General features: G+C 38.2%; 1 protein-coding gene across 4 annotated transcripts in view; it reads right to left on the minus strand.

The window, feature by feature from the left end:
• Nucleotides 1–12,034, minus strand: part of LOC129771216 (protein vav) — a 297,434-nt gene that overhangs the window by 179,423 nt on the left and 105,977 nt on the right. For 3 of the 4 annotated variants that reach the window (XM_055774642.1, XM_055774640.1, XM_055774643.1), the window contains exons 4-5: nt 9,974–10,071; nt 9,818–9,912 (exon numbers count right to left, since the gene is read on the minus strand). In XM_055774642.1, coding sequence (XP_055630617.1) covers nt 9,818–9,912; nt 9,974–10,071 — 193 coding nt within the window. Of the gene's footprint in view, nt 1–8,529; nt 8,633–9,817; nt 9,913–9,973; nt 10,072–12,034 lie in introns of all 4 variants that reach the window. The other variant, XM_055774641.1, reaches the window with a different exon arrangement.

Consider the following 12,034-nt stretch of genomic DNA (forward strand, 5'->3'; position numbering starts at 1 on the left):
ACCACTGGTGGGCTTCCAGTATCGAGGAAAATGTGGAAATATCTAATCGTTACTGAAAATAATCTGCCAGTTCCTTTGGAAATTTTCAAAATATATTCATGTGAAAGAGTTTAATTGAATGTTTTCTATCCATGTAACACTGTGACCAAATACATTTGGTTTTGTGGTTTTTCAATCAATCGCAATTAACAGGATAGCTTCAGAAGATTATTCTTCCCCATCAGTAGGATATTTCCGTATCCAATATTGTATGCGCCCGCAATCGATTATTGCTCAGTCGCCGAAAATTCCGATCTCAGAGAGTTCATTCCCCTCTAGTTTGCCTTCCAAATTGCCATCGTAAACCACACCTTCTCTCGATTCAATCACACACAAAAAGCATACTTAAGCGATATTCTGGTGGTGAGACACACTCATTTTTCGTGAGGACATCGACAAGACAACATCGTTGCCTAACGTGCTGGAGGAGGTGGACGGCGAAGGATCGACACATACACGCGCAGAACTCTTTCCGTTAGGATGCCATTCAGCATCGAGAAAGTTCCGGAAAGATCTAATCATTGCTGAAAAATAATCTGCCAGTTCCTTTGGGAATTTTCAAAATATATTCATGTGAAAGAGTTTAATTGAATGTTTTCTATCCAGGTTACACTGTGACCAAATATGTTTCAACCAAGTGCTATTAACAGGTGGTTATCGAGATGGCATTAACCACTGGTGGGCTTCCAGTATCGAGGAAAATGTGGAAATATCTAATCGTTACTGAAAATAATCTGCCAGTTCCTCTGGGAATTTTCAAAATATATTCATGCGAAAGAGTTTAATTGAATGTTTTCTATCCATGTAACACTGTGACCAAATATGTTTCAATCAAGTGCTATTAACAGGTGGTTATCGAGTTGGCATTAACCACTGGTGGGCTTCCAGTATCGAGGAAAATGTGGAAATATCTAATCGTTACTGAAAATAATCTGCCAGTTCCTTTGGGAATTTTCAAAATATATTCATGTGAAAGAGTTTAATTGAATGTTTTCTATCCATGTAACACTGTGACCAAATACATTTGGTTTTGTGGTTTTTCAATCAATCGCAATTAACAGGATAGCTTCAGAAGATTATTCTTCCCCATCAGTAGCATATTTCCGTATCCAATATTGGATGCATAAAACCTTGTGCCTCCAACGTAACGCTCTCGTTTTCGAAGTTCTCCAAATATTCATTCATTCAGAATGAATTCAGATTCAACTTCAAACAAATGATCTCTAAATCAACGATAGTCCTACGTCACCCTTGCGGTTATACCATAGATATAACCCACTTCCTGTTTTTTTAGCGATTGTCAAATTATGTGGGATCCAACGTGAACATAGTTTTCGCACAACTAAGTGTTCATGTAAAATCGCATATATGCTGGTGGAAGTAATGCTTAGGGATGCCTCAATCTCACAATAGGTTACATGACGATCTTGCTTAATCATTTCGTGCACAGCATCGATGTTTTCTGGCAGTACAGTCGATTTTGGGCGACCTTCACGAAACTCGTCGGACAGCGAACTACGACCACGATTGAATTCACTATACCAGCGATACACAGTGGTTTTTGATGGAGCTTCATCGCCAAAAGTCAAATTAAGTTGATTGACGCACTCTTGTTGTGATAATCCACGTCGAAAGTCGTAAAAAATCATCGCAAAAAATGTTCACGATTCAGTTCCATTTTTTTGCCGAGACCAAACTTTCAACTAAATATAAAATGAACAAATAGCGTCCGTATGACAAAATGTTCTGAGTACGTATATCGTCAAAAATGTCAAACTTCACGATGGAACCGTCAGATGGACTCACATGACATCAGTGTTGCCAATTCCCGAAATATAAATAGTGACCCTCGTAGAAATGAAAAAGAACTGAGGTTTTGGAGACGAACTCTACGATCTGTCGAGAATTAAACGAGCTATAAGCGTTCTGAAAAACCAACAGTAAATTAACACAGGATTAAAGTCCTTTAAAATAAGAACAGAGCAGCAGGAAATACATAGCTCATCATGTTGCTCCTTAGTTATGTTTCTATACAATGCAGATGTAACGTCAGTCAATTTTCAACATCAGTTATCAACCAAAGAAAGCAGTTGTTGCTACCGAGAAAATTCGTCAATGCCATCCTGCATACAATGTGTTGTAATTTGAAGCCACTTTTAATTCGGAAACCATGCATGGGTTTGTGAAAACTGAATGATCAATCAGTTTATATTATATGTCATATTATGTCACTTTAGAATGCTTTGGTATTGTGAAAACTTTTAATAAGTCTTCTTTGAAAGGTTTAATGGCCCTGAAAAGCGCCGTGTTTTACGGTGGCTGGTTTTGCCACCAAAGCAGTCTGTATAAACAATTTTTTTCCTTCTCCTACCTGCTGCCGTTTTGCGATTGCGTTTGCCACTCGCTGAAACTAGTTGTTGCCACCGAACCGAATGTGCTTTGTTCTGTAGACGGGTTTTCTTATTGTCGTGAGCAGCTTTGCAAGCCAACTCGAGCACTCCGGCGGCCGAAATTCTATAACCGCTATTAGGTATATTGTGATGTGAAACGATGCCATACAATTACACTGATTTACGTTTTGAAAAAGAATGATATATTTTTCAGCGGATCCGCGCGTTTTGTACTTTAATCTAAAGAGTTTATTGTTCTGTTATTATTCGATATCCCCATCTTGTTCGGCCAAACCTTCCTGTTTAGCGATTGCGTTTACCACAGCTTTCACAGTTGGAAAATTTCTTCCCATCCAGCTTGTGACATGTTGTACAGTAAATTACATTTAATGCGACGTGCCGAAGCACCGCTCAGTGTCGCATTGGAGACGATTTTAACCTGTAATTGAATTTTGCATTTGCGATGACAGTGGTACAGTGTCGACTTTCAATGTGGGGTCATAATTTGGACCCTGCACTCTATGTTTACAAAAATGTCCAACTAAATATGTCGCATTACATGACCGTCCAATTAGCTAAATGTGGAATAAGTTTTCAATCTGGAAACAATTTAAGAATTGGTGAAAATTGAATAATCGGAAAAGTCCCCAACCATCAATAAGCTCAGAACAACTGCCAAATTCTCATACTCATCATATCCTGAAAAACAGTATTATGAAAAAATCAATTTGTGTTTTATTATTATTGTGGATATTGTTTTAGAAAGCATTGAACTGTATTTCGTAAACTCTTTTTTGAAAGGTTTAATGGCCCTGATAAGCGCCGTGTTTTATGGAATGGTTCCAATTTAGAAAACTTAGTACTCGTGGTTTTGAAAAAAAGCCATTTCGAACACCCTCGATGCCGCCTTGTTCTGGATTTGCCACCAAAGCAGTTTGTATAAACAACAAACTTTTTTTCTTCTGCGTCTGCCTGTTGAGGTCTTGATGTCCACCGAACCAAAGCGCGAGCAGTTTTGCCAGTCAACTCGATCACTTCGGCAGCCGAAACTCTATAACGGCTGCTAGGTGGACTGGTGCACTGATACTAACGCGCTCGGCCTAGCTACCCTTGCGGAGCAATTGGCGAATACACCTACAGGAAACTGCAGTCCAACGCGGTTCGAGCGGGATTTTGCCTTTCCTTTCACTTTTCCTCCTTTGCCATGTCCAGACATGGCTGCTTGTGTTAGTTTGATGATGTGATGTGATGCGAAACGATGTGGTGTACGGTTTGAATGAGAATTATCGCTACGGAAGGAAGGAAGGTATTGTATTATAGAGACTTTAAACTTTTGCAGTTCATTCGTCTCTAGCCTTGAGAAAGGCCCTTTGAAAACTCTACTCTACTCTACTCCAGCGCTACCACCTCCGCCCTCTTGCCTTGAGAAAGGCACTCGATCCCTCGCCGTCCAGCTCGTCCAGTAACGATGTTGTCCAGTCGGTGTCCACACAAAGAATGATCGTTACGGTTTTTTTTTTTTTTTTTTTCACTTAAATTCTTTTTATTTCTTAATTTGGTTTACATTATAATAAAGTACTACATATCAAGTGATCAACCTAGGGTTCTACATCTTTAAGTTGATGATCGTTACGGCAGCGGAGAGGGGATTTTTAAGCTGACTGGCTGGCTCGAGAATTACGCATGTGTGAGACTGCGACCAATGTAATTTTTTTCTTTTTCCTTTCCAATCGTGCTTCGTTGTATTTCGCTGCTGCTGTGGTTGCCCGTTTTGGTCGGTACGATTTGAGGAGCACAAAATGGACCAATCAAAAATGGCCACATAGTGCATTTGGACAATGCTTGATATTTCACAATTATTCAATTATTTATCTCAAGAAAAATGAAATGTTATTCATTATGATAGATGCGTAGATATATTTCCTATCAATTGATGAAAAAACCTTTGCGATCTATTGAGAAATGCTCGAGTTATAAGCGTTCCAAATCTTGCATTTTTTCCTACTTGTTCAGTGCCTAGATTTCCATTTCACCCCCTATATCTTCCGGTTAGACGTAGTCTTACGTCAAAAATCAATAATTACTCATTAACACAAGATAAATCATATTTTTTCAAAATTAAATTAATATTCACTCGTAACATTCATAACATTCATTCATTACCACTATGATTTTTATTATATTTTTTTAACCGATCGATTACGCTTTGCTTCGTACATCAGGCCAGCTTCAGAGAACAGTCTTTCACTGTAAACACTACTGCAAGGAACTGAATGATAAACTCTAGCAAACCTTGTTAATTGGGGTACTGCTTAAAGTTTAATGTCCATCAAACGTAAGGAACGTGATCGCGATTGATTCGAAATGTTTTCGCATAACAGTCGATTTCGTTAGCAAAGGGATTTTTTTCCTGACCGCGATTTTTTTTTTATTAATCCGTTTATTTTTACAGGCTCAGTTACATAGGTTTAAAGGAGCCACGCTCTTAAATATATTTTTACTATAAAATATTAACATGTTTCTTTAATTCTATGGTTAATAAAATAGGAAACCGATTACTCGCGGATCCTGACCGCGATGTTGACTATCATTTTCTTTGTCACTTCGTTGAAACAGTTCCAAAAGCTGTCGTGAGCTTCGCGTGAAAGGTTTGATTCAGTTTCGTCTCTGTTGCTTCGTTTAATTTGATTTGTGGTGAAGTAATGTCATCCCAAGTTCCATGTTTTGTAATCATGAATGAAAATAATTGATTGATGTTCTTTGCTTATTTTAATTTGAAGTACTTACTCGTTTTCAACTAGTGTTAAAATTATTTCAATATACCAAATTTTAGCATTGCTAGCTGTTATGTTCTTAAATCCCTCACAGAGACAAATATGTTCAATTTTCCATGTAGAAAACTTGATTCTCTATTAAGGCATATTCATTATATACGAAAAATTTAATCATATTCCATTATTTCTATATTAAAAATGTTTCTATTTCTTCCTAAAATGTAACCCTTTATTTGCTTCGTGCACACATGCAGTTTCTCCCAGACTCGTATTCGCAAATAAAGAGCCGAATATCCGGCTTCCGGCCTCGAAGCTTGCCGGATATCCGGTATCCGGTATCCGGCAAAACTACTATACGTTTCACCACTAGTATATACCTCGTGCTGTTTTTGTTTTATTTTTGAGGTTAAAAAGTAAATAAATAAATGCGACTTATATTCATCGTAGAATCGATCCATTTTACTTTCATGTAGTGATAAGAAAAAATGAATATGGTCATATTTTTACTTCATTCAAAATTGAAATCAGTTCAGAAACAAAAATCAAACTCCTAGTATTTGGTACGGTCCCCGTTGGCTTCCAGCGCTTCCTGCAAGTACCAAGGAGAGATTTCTGGTCACTGTAGACGGAGATGCCTCCCAGATCTCCGTAATCGTCGTTTTGAGTTCCGCTTCGTTCCCTGGATATTTATTCTTCAGATGGTTCTAGATTTGCCACCATAGATACTCAATAGTGTTCAAGTCCGGTGATTTCGAAGGTGTTTAGAGTTGATTGGGACATTATAGAGCAGGCATATCCGCACCATGAAGTCAGTTTGCTTCGGGTCATTATTCTGTTGAAAGTAGTAATCACGAGGAAGACCCAATTTCTGAACGAAAGACTGCAGGTTACGTATCAGGAAGATCAATTGAGCCATCTTGTCCATCGCTGAATCGATAAACTCTATGGTTCCAGTTCCAGAAACCGCCAATGTACCATACATCAACTGACTACCGCCGCACCGAACCTTATTTCCTCCACGCCATCTGTCTTCCATTCGATTCACAGAGATTGGTTATCGGATCATCCATATAAAAGACCCTGTTCCAGAATTTCTAAGGTCTGTTTGCATATGCCTTAGCAAACTGTAGTCGTTTTTCCATATTCACCTTTGAGATGAAATACTTTTCACGGTCAAAACTACCTCTCAGATTGTTCCTGTATGCTGCTCTCCGGACAGTGTCCGCGTTGACAGGTCTTCTAATGATGCCAGCTACTTCGGTAGTCAATTTAGGAATGTTTGTTATAGGGTTCTTTCGCAATGTTCGTTGTAATCGTAGTAATCGGACGGAGCAATGTCTGGAGAATACGGCGGGTAGGATAGGACCTCCCATTTCAGCGTTTCCAAGTATGTTTTGACCGGTTTCGCGACATGCGGCCGACCATTGTCATGCTGCAAAATAACTTCATCGTGTCTTTACTCATATTGTGGCCGTTTTCCTTCAGTGCACGGCTCAAAAGCATCAATTGTCGTAGGTAGAGGTCCCCCGTGATGGTTTCATTCGGTTCTAGAAGCTCATAGTACACCACATCCAGCTGGTCACACCAAATAGACAGCATAATCTTCTGGCCGTGAGTATTCCGCGCGACCGTGGATGTTGATACATGGCCTGGGTATCCATACGTTGCCCGACGTTTAGGATTGTCGTTTTCATCGCCGGTAACGATTCGCCGAACGAAAAAACCCTCTTTTATGCCGTTGGAGCAGTTGTTCGCGCGTGAAAAAACCGAGTTCGACGTCTCGTGGCTTCAATTCATACGGTACCCAATGTCCTATTTTTCGGATCACTCCCATTGCTTTTAAACGATCTGATATGGTTTGCTGTGCTTCTCTAAGTGTATCTGCAAGTTCTTGTTGCGTTTGTGACGGATCTTGATCGAGTTAAGTCTCCAATTATTTATCTTCAAACTTTTTTGGCGGTACGGAACGTTCTTCGTCTTCCAAGTCAAAATTACCACTTTCAAACCGTGCAAACCACGTTCACACAGTTGGAGCATGGTCACCATAAACTTCCACCAAAATGCGATAACTTTCCGCAGCTTCTTGCTTCATATTGAAGTAATGAAGTAACACTCCCCGCAAAAACACTCTCGTTGGTATGAAATTCGACATCTGTTGTAAAACCGAAGCAACTTACCGGTACACCTAATAGTTTTTTATTAGTTCAATTATATTAGGCTGTCAAAAAAGTCCTGCGGTATTTCCGCGAGGTGTCGTTGTAAGCGTGTAGTTCTAGTTGTATTCATTGTATCGATACAACAAGCTATAGTATTTATTTAAATAAATACTATAGCTTGTTGGAAAGGTATTTTTGCGCGCTATAATATAGTCCTTGACAGTGTTTTGTTTGGTTAAGTCGTTCGTGAGTGTCGCAAATATGGAGCAAAATAAAGAGAAAATTCGACATATTTTACAGTACTACTATGACAAAGGCAAAAATGCATCTCAAGCTGCCAATAAAATTTGTGCAGTTTATGGACCCGATACAGTTTCCATTTCCACCGCACAACGATGGTTTCAACGTTTTCGTTCTGGTCGTTCTGGCCGCATTGTCTTCCATCAGGACAACGCCAGGCCACACACTTCTTTGGTGACGCGCCAGAAGCTCCGGGAGCTCGGATGGGAGGTTCTTTTGCATCCGCCGTATAGTCCGGACCTTGCACCAAGTGACTACCACCTGTTTTTGTCCATGGCGAACGAGCTAGGTAGTCAGAAGTTAGCCACAAAAGAGGCCTGTGAAAATTGGCTATCCGAGTTTTTTGCCAATAAGGAAGCGAGCTTCTATAACAGGGGTATTATGAAGTTGGCATCTCGTTGGGAACAAGTCATCGAACAAAACGGCGCATATTTGACTTAAAACAGATATGAAGATATGAACAAATGAAAATTCAAAAAAAATACCGCAGGACTTTTTTGTTGTAAAATATCAAGAATTTTTTTTTTGACCTATTTCAAAAAGTAGTCTATTTTTTCAAATATTTCAAATATGCAAAGTTGCTCAAAAGACCCATGTGTTTACACCCACAACGTTTCACTGCTATCTGATATGGTGCTGCCAACGGCCAGTCAAGTTGGCATGAAATTCGTCTTATTTATCTTTAGTTCTATTATTTCAGGTACATCCAACCAGTATATCAGAGAAGTACATTTTCATACTAACTAAAGGAAAATTACGTTAATTTAGAAGTCAGTGTCAACACATAATAACAAGCTGCGCCAACTAAAACAATGTAAGCTAAGTCTCACCGATCTATACAAAGCTATACAAATCATGTTGCTTACTCACCTGATTCCTAGTGACATTCTGAATGGAACATAAGTCTTGGTAAACTTCCTCTACTTTGGAATCATGCTCATCGTGACTAATGTGAGCTATTTGATTGACGGTGCTATTTTACATGCGAAAATAAAAGAAAAAAAACAAATAAAACTGAATGAACCATAACAAAAATTAAAAATGCTAAAACTAGAAAGAAATGTGATGACAGAAAATTTTGAAAAAAAAACTCTCTTTGATCATAACTAAGTCCTAACTCGAGGGTCTTGCAGAAGTGACGCTATCTACAAAGGCCTGGTTAACAACACATGCCTCTGCCAGTTCCCCACATTTGATTCTAATTCTCATCCAATTTTACTTGGAAGTCAACATGCTCGTACTCAATTTAGGAATTGTCATCGTTCCCTTTGAGGTCACGCCTTGTAATGTGCCATTGATAATTGAAAGCAAAACACATGAAATAGTTTCAAATGATTAGGTCCAGAATTATAATGAATGTGAGAAGTGCGATCTTTATTCGAGAAATAATACAAAAAACATTCAAGTGTGAATATGTTTCTTCGAAATCAGAACGTATGTAAACCAACATACTTTCATGCTTCCTTTTCGATGGAAGATATCACCAAGAAATCAACCCCAGAAAAAAAAACATCTATGAAATGATTTAACTCATACAGTTTTGTTTATAAACTGAGCAACACAAATCGCATAGCATAACAATCTAACTCAGCAGTAAATCTGAAAGAATATAACACGTAAAAAATCAATTCATTATATTTCGTTAAGCATATGATGTTTGCTTGAAAAACAGTGTATATATATCGCAAATACTTAAAAAAAACCCTTTTGTAGGATTCTAGCATTTTGGAACTGATCGATGATGTAGTGTTTACGGTTCTTTTTCTAGTTCTTTTTAGATTATTTTATAATATTCCGCACGGACGTATATATTTCAGTGAATTTTATGATGGTAATCACGTACTAAAAATATTATTAATTGCAATTTTTTTTGACATATTTGAATGAATTGAAAATAAAATCTTATTCGCATGCAATTGTGTTTCTATGCCTCAAATAATCAAATAATTTCGTTAAATTATGTCACACATTTATACATGCTATGAACATTGAAATTTGTAACATTACAACTAAATTATCGAGCTTGTTTGCTTATTTTGTTTGTTTTAAAATTAGTTTTCGTTTTGCTTTCTACAAATTATGAACAAGATATTTTGGAAAAAAGCATTTACCAGTTTTACAAAATAAAGACATTCAAGATATTAAGTGTGACATGAACCTGTGGCACTGTAGATGAGAAAGTAACATAACACAAATCCTCGTAGATTTTATCTACACCGGGAACTGCATCGTAGATTTCGTTCAATCCTGTATCTGATAAAAATATAAAATGTTAAAAAAAACAATGAAAAATCAGATTAGTATAATCATTTACCAAACAAGGAATGCCAAACCGATTCCTCAGACTTTTCAATATTGACGGCATTAACTGTTTCTTTTAGTTCATTCTCGTTTGTAGTAAAATAATTTGATCTGTAAAATTAGAATACGTTAGGGGTTATTCAGAAATGCACATTTTATAAAAGTTAGTTTCCTCATGTTCTTCAAGCTGATTAAACAGATAAATATTTATAGCCATCGTACATTCATAGAAAAACAAACACAAGAGATAGTTCCCTATTTCCATGGTTTGTCAGCTTTTGACGTAGAGCTGCTCTCATTTTCTTAATGTAATGTTTTATAATACAGTTTCAAAATTAATAACTATTTTTGCTTCTAAAGTATTTTAACGATTGGCTTACCAATCGAATTTAAAGTTTTGTTTGATGATGCATTGAAAGAATGGACTTATCTCGGATGACGATATAAAAACAATCCTTCTACAAAAATGCTGATCTCTGACCGAGGCCAGTGATACGCGTGCTACTTCTTGATAACGGCGGTAACTTCCGGCAGGTCCTGAATACCCTTCCGTTCACAGCACTGAAAGAAACAAAATGTCCAAGCCGCCTTCTCTACTCGTTGTTCGTCAGCCAAAGAAGGATCTTCTTCGGGAACTTGATATGGCAGATATATTTGACGTCATCTAACCGATTACTCCTTGATGGGAGACGCACAGTACACGGTTTTCCATACATTATGACCACGACGTCGCGCTCCGCCAAAAAGATGTTTTTCATCAGCAACTGCAGCCATTCCTTCCGAGTGATTGTCTTTTGCTCACACACGGCCTGTCTCGACTGACGCTTCCACTAAAAATGTCCATTTTGACCAAATACTTCTTCATCGTTTGTGCCACCTTGTTGGCAGTATGACCAAAGCATTGAACATAATTGCTTGACAGTTTTCATCATGGCTGCTGCAAATCAACTGATAAGGGCGTCGAAGCATTTTTTAGAATACAGTGGAACCTCGATTATCCGCGAGCTTTCACATTATTTGACTTCTGGTGTACACGAGCTTATAGATAGATAGTTTAATGATTTCTGTATTGATAAAACATGGTTATCACGCTGAAATATCTTTTTTTTTGTGTTTGCATCTCTTTTGTAGTCATTTATTGCGTTATCCACGATTTTCATGATCCGCGGCGACCTATGCCGCGGATAATTGGGGTTCTACTGTACTTGATAAACGTAGGAAAACCACTCTTCAGCCATCTTGGAAGTCTACTGTGTTTTGTTTGTAAACAAAACACAATACGCTAGTTCCGAAGCTCGCTCGTGACCAGTCTGTCTCATTCACGCTACAAACAAATGATTGCCCTTCTGCTTTCTTTTTTAATTAGAAAAATTAGGTCCATGGAAGTACGTTTAATAGTTTTTTTTCATCGCCATCCGAAGTTAATCCATTGTTTCAATCATACTTTATGCTACACATAACGATTCCCCAATTCCCAGTTCCCAACAATCACAATCTAGTACTCGAGTCGTTTCTTCTCTATATTAATGAGAAGAATACGAATCGTCATTCAATGAGTAAATCTGTAATTCCAATTTATGTCATGCACCCCAGTTAAAAACGAAGATAACTATCTGGCGCAACAACGTGACGCGTGACTATGCGCACCATTATGGAAACACATATTTTCAAACTAAGCCTTCAAAATTACGCAACACACAGCGCGACATTCTGAGCCCAGCGTCAGCTTCTGCATAGTAATAATTTTCCAATGCTCTCAAAGGACTTTGGAAGTGACGATATCGTCGCAAAAAGGTGCGCCCTCCCTGTTCACGTCTGGGAAATACTTAGGATCTCAGGAAGAACTAAAGTCTGAGCTTTAACGATAAAACTTTAACGATTCAAGCTTCGCAGGGTTAGCATCAATATCGTGTGCTCTAGCCTGAAGAATATTCAACAAGTCAACAAACTGAAGATAATGCAATGCTCTCTACGTGCGCCTGACACAGGATACTTCCTATTGGGATGCAGCTGGATGTATCCTGTGTCGGGCGCACACAGAGAGCATTGCAGACTGCAACATCCCAAATATGAG

The sequence above is a fragment of the Toxorhynchites rutilus genome, chromosome 2 (assembly GCF_029784135.1).
Source record: "Toxorhynchites rutilus septentrionalis strain SRP chromosome 2, ASM2978413v1, whole genome shotgun sequence".
NCBI classification, from domain to species: Eukaryota; Metazoa; Arthropoda; class Insecta; order Diptera; family Culicidae; genus Toxorhynchites; species Toxorhynchites rutilus.